Below are 15,336 nucleotides of genomic sequence, written 5' to 3'. Positions count from 1 at the left end.
TGTCATTGGGATGGTTGATGGCTAGGATCGTGTTGTGTTGCGATGTCCTGTTTTAAGAGGACACTGCCATCACCTGTTGCTGCCTCCTCTTGGATTAGAGGTCTCCACCTTTAGGGGACATGGTGGCACAAGTTACCAGTCTATACGATGACCCTTGGCCAGGCGACAAAAGAAAGGAACGAGACAGCGACGACGCAAGGCGTCGCCGCACTTTTGTCGCCTGGCCAAGGGATATGTACCAACCGGCCGCATACACTATGTGTCTTCTATATACAATGAGCTAGTCTCTGTTTTGTTTTTTTGTTTTTTCTGTGTGGAATGTCTTGAATGAATTGTTCTGCGTGTGGTTGCCTATCCACTTTCAACAAACGACATGCTTAAAGCCAGCCACTGCCCAGATTAGTATCTTCTTGAGAGAGCCGGTGGACAACGAAAAGATAGGGCGATTCTGATACGCTCTCGGTCCCATTATGCGATGAAGTTTTGGTTTTATAGTTCAAGGCTTAAACTGAACCCTTCTTGACTCAAAGTGTGTTCTTTCACTGCGGCAGCGCCGCTCTTCTGAACATTTTCCCCAACGCTATTTCCAGAAGGAACACAACAAAGGCCGCACCGCTGAGTATCAGATACAAATAAAACACTGTAGTGAGGTCCTTAAAGCCCATAGTCGCGAAACTGTACGTTGTGTCCCCGTGTGTTCCAACGAAGCAGGTAGCCCGCGGTGGATGCAACTCGTACGGGCGCATAGTAGGAACTCCACCTTCGACCCACCATTTGATGCTGCAAACAAACAATAAAAAAGGAAAGGAAAAAGAAAAGAGCGAAACTGGAGTCAAGCAGATGGCACATCTGTACATCTCAAGTAGAACTGTACATTCTATAAACGCGGCCCCGGTACTCCCTGTCAAACTGAGGGAGCACAGGTCCGGTCGGTTTGGAGGACCGGTCCTGGTTACAGTAATTGTTCTCTTTTTTTAGCTTGAAGAGTGGAGCTTCAGAAGCAGATGAGTTGTAAAATACAACTGCATGCTCACCGTTTATCCATTTCTATGTGGAACCGCTTGGGAAGGTCCTTGTTTACGGGCCACACATTGTTCCATAGATAGACGTACTCCTTGCTCAGGTGGAAGTAGCCGTGTAGCGAAGGACAAAGTTGTGACAGATGGAGCTTGGGAGACACACGGTCGAGTAAGAGGATTGCCTTTTCATTCACGATGTCCCGAATCACTACTGGGTTATACAGGTCAGGAATTTCCCGCAGGGAGTTATGCTGAACAACCATTTGATGGAGCTTTTTATATACTTCTGACTTTGAGGTCTAAGAACAAGGAAACAAACAAGGATGTGAGAAGGGTGCTAGCAATTCATGTATATCGCTTACTTCCAATAGCGTTTCCAGTTGAGTGGCTTTAGGAACTACAGGGTAAAGATGGGGCTGGGCTACAAGGTCCTCGATGCTGTCGATTCTAGGAGCAGATAAGCGCACAGTGAGGGTTGCCACGATCAGACTGGTGAATGACGTCATCAGCACCAAAGTGCTGATAAGCCATGCCCCGAATGCTATTTTCGTTCTGTTCGTCCAGCGTCTTGCACCCACACCTACGTGCATAAACAGGAATGATGCACTCTTAAAAATGAACTTCACCACATTGCACCCTCCTAGCCAACCATCATCTCGAATGATATCCTTATCTGCCCTGAATTGTTGAAAACGGGAGGCGTACGCATTTTTTGTGACACTTCTGCTGTTCATAGTTGTCACAAAAAAGATGTACGCCTCCCGTTTTCAACAAATCAGGGCAGATAACGATATCATTCGAAATGATGGTTGGCTAGGAGCCTACTATGCTGTGAAGTTCATTTCTAAGAGTGTGCAAGAAAAATGTAGTCACGAACCTTCCATCGGAAGGTGCACTCTTAAATCTGAACTTCACCACATAACTTGCCGAAGGCCGACCATTGAGCAGAATAGTACCGTTATCACTCGTGATTTGTGGAAAGCGCTGGGCGGACGCCTTTTTGTGACAATTAACATAAATGCATAGGTGTCACAAAAGCGTGTACGCCTTCCGTTTAAAAAAATCGGGGGAGACCGATGTAATTCGGGACGATGGTCGGATACAGCGTGTTATGCGGTGAAGTTCTGTTTTCTGTTTCTGTGTGACTGTGTTTCTGTGTGACAACACAGAACAAGTTCCGACGCACGAAATATAGCTATACTGTAGGGAATTATAATTATACGCTACCACTCTTAAAATGTTATGACAAAGTGAGGAAAATAGTGTGTTGTTGGTGGATTGCCAGTTATCATAAACACTTAACAGACATTGATCTGTACCTTGTCTGAGTAGAGCCGATATAGAGGTCCAAATGAAATCCAGCGTCTTCCAAAAACGCCGTTCAACTTTGGGTCCTGTTTCTTCGAATATGACTTGAAAGCAAGGTGCAAAGAAGGATAAAAGCACGATGGATAGAGAGATGAACAGCCATGTCTGCGCGTCCAAAAAGAGAACAGCTTATCCTTTATGCTGAATCCAAACGGGTGATTTGGAAATGAGGCACTTGTGCTGAGAAATGAGCGTCACGAGAATATACGGTATCAGTACATTGTTATGGAACGTGTCACTACGTTTGCAGTAGAGAGCGACATGACACACACTGGAAGACGTGTTTGTCGCCGAACATGCGGTAAACTTTAAACCGTATAATAGAAATTATTGAAATGATGCGGTATACTCATGCGATAAAGAGGGTTTACATTTAAATCGAAGGCTTGTAGAATGCCTAAGGAGTTAGCTTCGGTAAGGTGCTTCATTCCACTCATAATTGTTATGTAGATGTGGCTGTTGACAGCAGACTGGTGGAAGTCTTGCATCAGCTGGGCATCGGGCGTGATCGGGCCTAGTGCGATATCTGCTTTCTGAGTGACCGAAAAGACAGAAAGGATTCAGATAGTTAGCCAAATGTTACTGCGTGGCGATATATGATGATCCAACCTTTTCGTGTACCATCTTCAACATCCCATTGTAAGAACCGTCTTCTTGAATGGCTCCCCACATCCCATCTTCTGGAAGAACTAAGGTATAGCTAAAGTAATATAGGGATAACTTCATTACTCAAGAAACTAACCCTCGGAATGTGCGCAAAATGCTACATTTCTTCCATTTGTCTGCGTCTAGGTCGCATGCACAAGAAATGCCTTTCGAGGTGTATAGTGGTAAAGGGCTTTCAGAAGAAGGTACAAAACGCATAGAAAACAAAAACTGCCCTAAAACGCAAATAAAGCTGACGTAACTTACGCAGTGAATCCGCATCAGACCTATATGCTCTTAAAATAGGACTACGTACAACACATAACACGCTGAAGATCAAAACACTGCACAAAACGGAGCGTACGCCTTTTTTGTAACGATTAACATAACCGCATAAGTGTCACAAAAAGGCGTGCTCCTCTCGTTTTCAAGAAATCAGGGGGAGAACGATGATGGTTGGCTGGGAGCGCGTTATGCGGTGAAGTTCTGTTTTGGGTTCCTCAGACGCTGTCAGATATATGTCGGCACAGTTCCCTTAGAAGTCGACCCGGGATGCACATTCCCTCCAGAGCGTAAGTCGTGACGTTGCTCACCTCCGTGAGGCCAACAATGGCGAGCTCTTTCATTAGCACCACCACCATCATCTGTTTTAGGAGTGTATGTACTAATTATGTCTGGACAAATCACACATAATTAAAAACTCATCAATTCGTCCAAGTAAACAGTATAATTTATGGGTATTTTATCGAGTGATGTGACAATAAAAGAAAGCGTTTCCGTGTAGCCTATACTGCTGGAACACACTAAATAGGTTACACTTACCTTACATTGAGTACACTTGTAACGTTGTCGACAACTGACCCAATGATGCCATAAACACGCATTCGGCCATCCTTCTCGTACGGGATTACGTATGGATTGTACTGCAATGTGCCATTGTTATGTTGCTGGAGGTGGTTGGCTCGGTTTCGAAAGAAGACAATGTGGAAAAGGTTGACTCAACTCTACTTTGGGCCGGCTACTATATACAGCACACCTATATGGTGGCAGGTTTCGCTACCAAAATTCTAGATGGATGCTGATTGATTGATTGATTGATTGAGAAAAGAAACACATGGAGTTCGGATAAAGTTGGGGATGCCATAGGTGACCATTTTGCATTGTTGCACATATTATAATTTTCACAGAAGCGGATATCAGGGGTTGTCAGGTTATCTCGAAAATCATGGAGAGGTGTGACATCCCGTGCCCTCTAAGAACAGGGCTTCACCACATAACACGCTCAAGGCGAACCTCTGCACAGAATGATTCTGCTATCACTCCTCACTTGAGGGGCGCACGACTTTTTGTGACACTTAAAATAACTACATTAGTGTCACAAAAGTGTACTATACGCCTACAGTTTCCAACAAATCAGGAGAGAGTGCGGTATCATGCGAAATGTTGGTTGGTTAAGAGACTGTCATGTGGTGAAGTTCTGTTTTTAGAGTGCCTCCACCATCACCGCCACTGTTTTAGCACGCGTGGCATAGCACACAAGAGTATAGCACACGATTCTCACCGGAAAGTGGGCCACCCTGAGGGTGATGTTCCTGAAGTCATACATCAGAGTGGAACGCAGCACAGATGTTGGTCAGGGGTTCTGCAGTGCTTGGTAACAGCGTATGAAGGTACTCTTTCAGAATATTAATCAACAACGGAGGTGCAGGTGTGCATATTGAATTGAATCTAATTTTGAATTTCCATTTTTACTTTCATCTATTAATGATGTTGGAAGTGGGAGGAAAAGCTGTAGGAACAGCTTGACGCGCTCCCGCCCCCAGACCAGAAGCAGCATACATAACACTGTACACATATCTAACAATATACAACATTGTAACTACATATACAAATATATATAACAGTCAAAATATTTACTTACCACAAATTCTAATTCATTAATCGCATTGAATATGTGAGTTCCACAATTATCCGATTTCTAAATTGCAAGCAATACACCTCACTGAACGTTTTCTGTGACGATCTTAGGAATAAGAAATTCTGCTCTTAGCTCAGGCTTTATTTTATATGCACCCTCGCCGACAGTAGCGTTCGTTTAGCCGAAAAGAAAACAGAGAACGGTATAATGGTCATGAATTATATTCATCGTTATCACAAAAGAGCAGCCGAGCAAAAAACATTTGGGAAGTTATCAGTAAAGCTCTGTAGCCGTATTGCTTCGATTATAGCAGGGACAATGAGACTATTCGTTCGATGGTCGAGACGCATTGTGCATCTGAACTCAACAAACAAGCCGATGTTCCGCTCGTTTGTTAGGTTTCTTCACTGTCGTGACCTTCCAACCCTACTTTAAACGGTTCTCAGATCACTCGTGCCGAACATTCTGGGAAGATCGACAAGTCCACTCGTACTACGGATACGATCTGCAACGACGTCGTCATGCAAGAATCTGTTCGACAAGTATGCCTCACTTGACGTACCGCGGACATCTTTATTGCGTTGCCCATGCGTAGAGAATAAACGTGAACAGTTGTTGACGGTGCAGAGGGTTCGATATTCCTACCGTGTAATATCAATTCCAATTGGATTGAACTGGAAGAAATTTATCTAGCTTAGCTGCGTATCTGGGGAAATGTTGACCTGCACGGACCGCAATATTTTGTTGGTGCTGCTCGATTTCTTTAGACGCAAGAAATGTGACGAATAGAATCAGCATACCAGACCTGCTTTCAGTCAGCTCAATGACTGGCTTAGGTTATTTCTCTGGTACACTATGAATGACGCCAGACGTTCCCGGATAATTCGAGAAAATGGATGGACTGGTTCGCGGCCCTTAAGCTTCGTAACCAAAAGTTTCAAACGTCGAGTATCCAATTAATATTCTTGCAACTGATGTGGGAGGCCGTAGAGATAGGGTTAACTTTTCAGGGCATTTGTGGTACCCAGACTGGCCGATCAGATTGCGGGGAACCCCGGAGGGGTCGGGAGCTTGATCGGTTGCTTCCCTGCCGTCTGTGCCTCGTATATAGTTTAAGGGATGCCCTGCTGCGTCCTAACTACTGTCCTGAGGTTAATCTCCTCGTCGTGCTTTGCGGAGAAAAGCAGCATCTGCTCCGCTCCGCATGCCTTCTGAGTTTGATACGTGCGTGAAAAGATTGCGTAAAATGAATGCTTGCAAGAAAGAATAAGACCAGTCCGATCAAAGAGTCCAGTACCGATACACCAGGTCCTTTCCGTTCTTCTTTTCCTTGTCACACACGGAAATGGGCGTGCAGGATGTGATGTGATGTGATGTGATAGAAAAAAAGAAAAAAAGAAAAGGGATTTAAGTCACGACAAAGTCAGACTGGCTACTCCAGACCACTTAGGCGCAGTTAGATGAAATAAATAAAAAGAAGTAGAAAACCCAGTAGTTGGGGGTCGGGATACAAATATCCCGAACTAGTGGGAACACTTGTCACAAACGCGGGACCAGAAAGCCTCACAAAATGTCAATCAGATCAGTTTCTTCGAGGAAACGTAGGAGCGCTTTCAATGCAGCCGCTTGGTGATTGAATGGCTGAGGACCCAGGAGCTTTACAAGGTCAAATGGCCGGGCATCCAGGCGAGCCAGACTTATTTCTAGTGTCCTGCGACTGTCGGCATACTTGGAGCACACTTAGGAGGGCAAGCAGGAGTAGTGTTTGACTACTACTACTACATGTATTTCTTTTGAGTATCGGCGTTCTAGACATGTCTTAGCAGCACCCCATGCAGTCTCAAAACAGACCTTCACCGCATAACGCACTATAGCCAACCATCATCCCGAATGACATCGTAATTGTATACCCTGATATGTTGAACGCAGTAGGCGTACGCTTTTTTGTGACACTTAGTAGGAATATGGTGCAGTCGCCACCACCCCTACTGTTTGTTAGGTGGGAACTGTTAAGAACAGCTTAAACCATCCATTCAAAAAGCAGAACTTCACCTCACACTCTAAATATTTTCACACCTTTAAAGGTGTAAAATTGGTGTATTCTCATGTATTACACCTATTTTACACCCTAGAAGCTTGGCTTGAAAATTTTCGAGGGTGTAACTATGGTGGATTACACCCTTTTATGATACATTGTCAGGAGGGTGTGATCAGGGTGCAACAAAGGCTGTATTTGGAGGTGGGACAGGCTCCATTACACAGGCTAAATGTATTTCTGTTCCTGTGCAGTGTTGGAGTGCTTGTGGTACTCAAAACTTAAGCTTGTGATACAAGTTGTGATATAAAGACCAAATGCCCAGTTACTCAACATTTGGTACAGTGTCATATAACCCCTCAAGGTTAGAGGACTATGTGATAAAGCTGTATTAAGTGATACGTTTGAATACCTTCATGCATACGTAATGTAGGATATGTATGCTGCATGGCCTAATGTCAACCTAATAAAAGCATAACTATTCAGTTCCCGTGATTGTGCCTTCTATGTATGATGCCCGCATAAACCCCCATCAATCACCTAACATGTGTGTGCTGTGCAACATGTGTCTGCAATGTCGTATTTTTGCTTCACATGGGGTACATCTGAGTAGTATACATGGAAAGTATTATACAAGTTCAGTGTGAGAAAAGTATATTCTTGGCCTTTTAGAGAATATTTTGCATGGCTGTGATCGAAGAGTGATGCCAAGATAGCCACAATGACACTCCAAAGTACCAAGCATGTGGCTTCTGTAAAAACTAGAAACACTATACTTTCACAGTGAAGCTGTAATAATTTCCAGCTACCTCTTCTATGGTTTGCAGGTTACATTACACCCTTCCACACAATTACACCCTTGATTTCTTGAGGGTGTTCCGTTACACCTTAAAAGGTGTGCGCCATGCACATGTTCTTTTACACTCTTTAAGGTGTAAAATTATTTAGAGCGTACTGCACTAATGCGCACGCTGGGTGTTCGGGAGTGTGCAATGCCTCGAACTAAACGCGCGACTGAAGAGCAAGGCACTTGTCGAGCACCACTGGCAAGGCCAAGCCGCCCTGGTCACGTGTACGGTGCAAGCAGGCTCTCGCGACCCGTTCCACACTCTAAATCGTTTCACACCTTTAAAGGTGTGAAATAGGTGTATTAACAAAGATCACACCCCTTTCACACCCTAAAGCTTTGTTTTGGAAGTTTCTGAGGGTGTAACAATGGTGTACTACACCCTCACGTGAAATATGGTGATAAGTGTGTCGCCTTGGTGTAGGAAGGGAGTATGTTTATTTTCGTTCACATGAACAAAAGTAAATATATACAACAACAAGGAACGGGAAGTTACATTACAAAAGTGCATGGCGTGGATTTACAACACGTCTACCACCTAGTAATGTATGCAGATTTAGAAGATCTGTTGAGATAGTGCTTAAATTTCTTAAAACACGTTGCTCCTCATTGCAAGACATAACAAATACAAGATAGTGCTCATCATTCTCAACTGTAGTTAATGTTTGTATGAGAAAAATGGTATCAGAGTTAATAACACTATATGCCTGTAATCTCAACGAACACGGGTAAGTCCTCCTCGGAAGATTCTTTGGCAACAACACAGCCACCAGCAAATGTGTTATCGTTATCAACTGCACTTTTCACATAGACTATAGATTCTGCGTGAACATCACGGTCATGAATGTAACTCTGAATTGCTTCTGGGGCATGTTGAAGCAGTATCTGCTTGGAACCATCAGTAGATGTGGCATTTCTGATGAAGGGCTGCGACCACACATATATTTGATAAAATTGATGTCTTCTTGCTAATGAAAGGGTTATGTTTTTAAAATGTCGAGTTTTTCTAGCAACATCTTTAAAATGCTGGTGTTTCCCTTCGAAACGCATACACCACACAGCTAGGAGAGGACCAAACATCCTGATGAGTCGCGGATAATGAACAATGTAATGCATTTTACAGGGGTTAGATATTTGTGGGAACAACACTGAAAAGCCTTGAAGAAACGAATAAATGCAACGTTCTAAGTAATGAACATGCATATGGGGGAGGTGCCCGCTCATGAGCAGGTCTACAATTTCACAAAAAGCTATACACAGCTGCCACGCCATACATGATTTTCTGTAGGTCGGCTGTGCATGTTTACACACATATTTAATCACCTTGATGTACATACATATATGGACCTCAATGTGATGATATGCAATATGCTGGTAATTGTGAATACACAGTTACCAGCATATTGCCACGAACCCAGCAGTTCTATTCGGCGTTACAACCTTTACACCCCAACTGCCACGAGGGTGTTAAAATACACCTTAAAAGGTATGCGCCATGGACATTTTGATTTACACCCTTTAAGGTGTAAAACGATTTAGAGTGCATAATTAAATAATGGCGACTGGTGCAAAGGCACCAGCAGTGAAATACCAACCTACATACACATGCCACGCTAGGAAACACAGGGACTCGCAGTCACACTCAACACATTCTCTCATACATTGTTGTCAGACGCTCTCACACTCACACAGACGAATGCATCCATGGCGGGTGCACGCTTAAAACAGAACTTCACCGCATAACACGCTCTTAGCCAACCATTCATATCGAATAACATCGTTCCCTCTCCTAATTAGTCGAAAACGGAAGGAGTACGCCTTTTTATGACACTTATGCAGCTATGTCAATTGTCACAAAAAGGCGTACGCACGGCGCTTTTCACAAATCAGTTATAACGGTATCATTCTGTGCAATGGCTGGCCTTCACCACACAACACGCTGAAATCCAACTATTTCACAGAATGATACCGTTATCACTCGCAATTTGTGGAAAGGGTGGGACGTACGTCTGTTTTGTGACAGCTAATATAACTGCGTACTGAGTATCGCAATGCCCGTTTCGACAAATCAGGGGAGAGAACGACGTCATTGGGCTGGGGAGCGTGTTATGCGGTGAAGTTCTGTCTTGACTGGGAGGTGATCCGGGGTCGAATCCGGGCGCCGGATGAGCTATCTTCCCTGGGTTTTCCTCGGACGCTTTTAGACAAATGTCGGCACAGTTCCGTGTGAGGTCGGCCCAGGACGCCCGATCCTCCCCTGCGATAGTCGTGACGTTGCCCGCCCGAGCGTGGCCGACTACGGCAAGCAGATCCATCATCGCCACCACCTTTCTAAAGAGTGTCCACCATCTGTCTCAAGAGTGTACATTTACGACTAAAACACACGCACAACCGCTGTCCTTTTCCGCGAGTGTTAACGTTAAACTACCATGATAATCAGTTCTTTGAAAATGCAGGACATGCCCCACGTGGCGGCTTCAAGAAGTGTCTGGAACCATTCAGCGTCTTTTCCGCCTTCACTGGTAGTGGAATAACAGAGATATCATATTGAGCAAAATGCGAAGCATCTAAACTATATAGGTGGATGCACCCCACTTTCGACAAATCAGGGGACAAAACGATATCATTCCGAATGACGGTTGACTCAGAGCGGTGTAATGTGATGAACAATTTCAGTTTGTATATAACTACTTTTTAGTGTGGAACTCAAGATGATTTCTCAAACGTTAGCTTACACAAGTATAGCCTATCTTGCTTTCTAACCTAGTACTACACTCTTAAAAGTGAACTTCACCGCATAGCACGCTCGTAGCCAACCGTAATCTCGAATGATATCGTTATCTGCCCTGATTTGTTGAACACGGGAGGCGTACGCCTTTTTTGTGACACTTATGCTGTACATAATTGTCACAGAAAAGGCGTACGCCTCCCATGTTCAACAAATCAGGGCAGACGACGATATCATTCGAGATGATGGTTGGCTAGGACCGTGGCGGTGAAGTTCATTTTTAAGAGTGTAGTACTAGGTTAGAAAGCAAGATAGGCTATACTTGTGTCACGCTCGTCACGCTATCGGTCGCGTCTCGACGTGATCCGAAGGTCATAGCTGAAGACTTTGCCAGGGAATTAGCGCAGACCGCCAGTTCCAGTGATTGCCGCCCCACACTTCGCCAGTCAGTCACCGACCCTTCTCCGGTGGACGACGATATCACCATGTCGGAACTGAAATACGCCATTCGTAGCCTCAAACGACGGAGCGCGGCTGGCCCAGATGGAATCCCCAATCAGGCACTGAAGAATCTGGGTGAAGAGCAGCTGGAGGCTCTCCTTCATCTGTACAATTCTGTCTGGACCTCTGGGGCCATACCGCCTGACTGGAAGCATGCTAGGGTGATTCCAGTCCTCAAGAAGGGTAGACCCCCCTCGCAGTTGTCCTCCTACCGTCCTATTGCTCTAACCTCATGTGTCGGCAAGCTATTGGAACGGATAATTCACAAGAGGCTGTGTTGGGTCCTGGAGCGCGACAATCACTTCCCCGAACACATTACAGCTTTTCGGAAGGGTTGGTCTTCATCTGACGCCATCGCTGAAGTGACTACATCGCTCAAAGAGGCAAGGGAGTCAAATGCATTTGCCCTCGCTCTGTTTCTTGATGTAAAGCAGGCCTACGACTCTGTCACTCACGCAGCATGTTTGGCTGCGATACAAGGTGCTTGTATCGAGGGCCGCCTGCTGAGATACCTCTGGGACTTTCTCTCTGCCCGTACGTTCGATGTGTGCGTCAATGGGCGCATGAGCTCAAAGAAAAAGTTCGAACGTGGGGTGCCACAGGGCAGTGTTCTCTCTCCTACTCTATTCAACCTGATCATGGCCGGTGTCCACCGCAGGATTCGCCCATCTCCGTATACCCTTCAGCTTACCATCTACGCGGACGATATCTGCCTCCGCGTTGTGGGAGACAACAAGGAGAAGCTTCGTGACACCGCCGAAATTGCATTGAACGGCCTCAGTGCGGCTCTTCTTGAAAGGGGTCTTGTCGTATCTCCAGAAAAATCTCAATGCTTGGTTTGCATTCCCCGCCGAAAGTACGTGGGCAAGGGTTTCCCTAATCTCTCCATCAACAGCACCCCCATCCCAAGATGTGAGGTTTGTCGTTACCTTGGTGTCACCATTGACAGCTCTTTACGCTGGTCTAGGCTAGTAAGCCAAACGGTGTGTAAAGGCAAGAAGACTCTTAATTTACTCCGAAGGATCAGTGGCAAATCATGGGGCTGCAGTTCAAGTTCGCTGCTCACGCTACACAAAGCCCTCATTCTCTCGCGTATCCTGTACGTGTCGCCGTACGTGGATCTGGGACCTTCACAATGGCAGGCTCTTGAGCGGCTCCATCGGGCAGGGATAAGAACGGCGCTTGGAATACCCAGCTTTTCTGGAATTACCCAGACCTACCTGGAAGCCAAGGAAAAGTCTGTCAGTATCCACTCCGAGCTTAGGGGGCTCCGCCACTTAGACAACTTGGCCACGTCCAGAAGCAAGCACTCTCTTTTTTCTGCCCTCGTAAAAAGGTCACACACGTCTCTCGGCCGCTTGGCCAGCGTATACGCTACTAGCGCCCTGGCCCACAGTGAGCGATCGCCTCAACATCCTGCTGGGTTACCTTCAGTGCCATGGCGAGAGTTTGTACCGGGTGTAACGCTCGACGTTCCGGGCCTTCATAAAAAGAGGGAATGTAGCCCCCTGGTCGCTAGAACGGCGGCTGAGAACCTCATAACTGACGTCTACCACTCACATACTCTGGTATTCACTGATGGCTCTATTGACGATCGTACCAAAAGTGCCACGTGTGCCTTCCACATCCCGTCAGTGAACGTGTCCTGGCAAGGGAGATCATCGCGTTACCCGATATCCTCCACGACTGCTGAGCTCCTGGCTCTCCTGCATGCAGCTGCTGCGGTCCAGGTACGAGGGTTTGCCAGAGCAGTCCTACTCACAGACTCGAGAAGCGCTCTATGGGACGTGATGAACCCCATGTGTGACAACATCTTAGCCCGAAGCATCAGAAGATCGTGCGCCCAACATAAACAAGCTGGAGGCGATATCGCCTTCCAATGGATACCGTCCCACGTCGGTGTCGGCGGCAACGAAAGGGCGGACCAGCTGGCGTCCTCGGCACACCTGGGCTGCAGCAATGTTTTGCCAACTCCGGACGACGCCGACAGGCAGATGTCTGTTCAGCTCCTTGTTGAACAGCGCCACCCTGGAATACGGGACATCATGCATCATAATCGCCCTCCTCTTCCCACGAAAAATCTTCCTCGAAGCATCCAGACCATGCTCCATAGGCTCCGCACTGGGTGCGCGTTCACCTATTCTCAGCTGTTCAAGATAGGCTCTAGGGGTGACGCCTGCTGTGGCCACTGTCAAGAACCCGAAACAATCGAACACATCCTGCGAGACTGCCGAGCATACCATTCTGCGCGCGAAACACATCTCCCTCGCTCCACCTCGGGCTCGCTAGCAGACATCCTCTACCCCGCTGGTTCTTCTGCCGAACGTTCCGCCAAAGCAAGAAACCTCATTCTCTTCCTGCTGAAGACAGGCCTTGCTGATCGACCCATCTAATACTGTATACCCTCCCCGATGAACTCATGCACCTCACCGCATCCCCATCCTTCAACCTCCTCTATCCTCCATCCGTCCGTCCTTCCTTTGTGTTTTGTTTTGCTATGCGTTTTCCTTTTCTTTTTTGGCTATAGTCGTGACGACGCCCACTTCTGTGTGGCCAACAACGGCGAGCCTATCCTGCCATCACCCCCCCCCCCCCCAAATTTTTAAGAGTGTAGTATACTAACAAGTACAGGTAAAATAAGATATCGTTCTCATTCCTGATTTGTTGAAAATGGGAGGCGTACGCTTTTTTGTGTGACATTTATGCAGGCATGTTAATTGCCACAAAAAGGCGTACGCCCGGAGCTTTCACCCTGTCAGGAACGATAATGGTATCATTCTGTTCAATGGTTGGACTTCAGCGTGTTATGCGGTGCTTTAAACGCAGCCCTTTCACCAGCGCCACCACTGCTTTAAACGTGTTGTTTCAGTGCACGCTTTGTGAGGATGGCCGAGGAATTCCAGGTATATAGGTTAACTTAGAGGCGGAATGACAACATATAGGGTTGGTTGCTTGTATTTGTCGCGCATTTTCCGAGTTCTCTAACAATGCTAATAGATATCTTTTGCAAAGTTTGGTTCAGCAACTCTTTTTATCAGACACTGTGTTATGAACGAATATTGGATATCGATGAAAACAAGCTAGGCGATGCTTTAGGAGCGTTACTGAGTGTGCGTATCCTGTAATTACAAAGAGAGCTGACGAATGACTTGGCTCGCCTCGGGTACAGCGCTGCAAATCCGGGGAAGGGAAAACTATGGGCGATAGTCTCCGACAGCGGCGCTAGGATGTCGATTAATAATGTCCACGGTCCTGTCCCTCGGTCATGCCCTGGGGCTCACACTTTCGTCTGCACAAAGAACGTGCCCCATAGAGATGTATATATATATATAAATTTTTTAGCGTTGTATTAATGTGTGTATATTTCGAGACGTACTACGTGCTTTTGTGCCACCCGAGGCAATGCTCCGGTCCTGTAATTAGTCACTAGTATCCGGGAACGTGGGCAGACTGTGGACCATTGAAGACGCCCAGAAATTAATTTAGGAAATAACATCCCTGCAGGGGGTGCTGTCCGGAGGCGAGTCTTGTCAAAAGGAAATGTCGCCCCAGCGAAAAGGGGATTGCGACCCGGGACCTCGACGGGGTCATTGTTCTTCGCTGTTCAATACTGTTCAATGCTTCACTGTTCAATGTTGCATAGCAGGAACAACATAGCGAGGCACTCTTAACTTATACTCTCTTCTTGAAAAGTGACTGCAGTGACGTGCACATGTGTACGGGACACAAGTTTGAATTTCGCATCCGAAAACTCTCAGGCAACGAAAAAAAAAGAAAGAAAAAACGGAGAGAGAGATAGAGAGACAGAGAGAAACTGAGAAACGACTCACTGTACTCTTCGGCGCACTTCACCCTAAACCCAGAACTTCACCACATAGCACGCTGTGCGCCAACCATCGCCGGGAATGATAGGGTTATCGCTTCTGACTCGAGGAGAGAGTGGGGCGTACGCCTTTTTGCGGCTATTATCATATATCCAAAAAAGCCGTACGCCCTCCTCCCTCTTCGAATCAGAAGCGATAACCCTACACTGTTAAAACAGAACTTCACCACATAGCACGCTCCTAGGCAACCATCATACCGAATGATATCATTTTGTGTCATGATTTGTTCAAAACATGGGGGAGGCGCCTATCTGGGACAAGATAATCTGTCCCAGATAGGCACCTCCTCCCATTTTCAACAAATCAATGCACAGAATGATATCATTCGGAATCATGGTTGGCTAGGAGCGTGCTATGTGGTGAAGTTCTGTTTTAACAGTGTATCATTTCT

At 46.2% G+C, this 15,336-nt stretch overlaps 1 protein-coding gene across 1 annotated transcript; it reads right to left on the bottom strand.

The window, feature by feature from the left end:
- Window positions 1-526: 526 nt before the first annotated feature.
- Window positions 527-11,047, bottom strand: LOC135386549 (glutamate receptor ionotropic, kainate 3-like). Its single transcript, XM_064616373.1, has 8 exons — window positions 10,883-11,047; window positions 3,855-3,955; window positions 2,997-3,087; window positions 2,702-2,920; window positions 2,339-2,492; window positions 1,382-1,599; window positions 1,035-1,318; window positions 527-780 (listed from the first exon to the last, which is right to left on the bottom strand). Exons 1-8 carry the CDS (start codon window positions 11,045-11,047, stop codon window positions 540-542), a joined length of 1,473 nt encoding a protein of 490 aa, XP_064472443.1. The 3' UTR covers window positions 527-539.
- Window positions 11,048-15,336: the final 4,289 nt, after the last annotated feature.

This window comes from Ornithodoros turicata, chromosome 1, assembly GCF_037126465.1.
Source record: "Ornithodoros turicata isolate Travis chromosome 1, ASM3712646v1, whole genome shotgun sequence".
In the NCBI taxonomy this organism is placed as follows: domain Eukaryota; kingdom Metazoa; phylum Arthropoda; class Arachnida; order Ixodida; family Argasidae; genus Ornithodoros; species Ornithodoros turicata.
The sequence above is the reverse complement of the archived record's forward strand: the minus strand, read 5'-3'. Positions and strand labels throughout refer to the sequence as shown.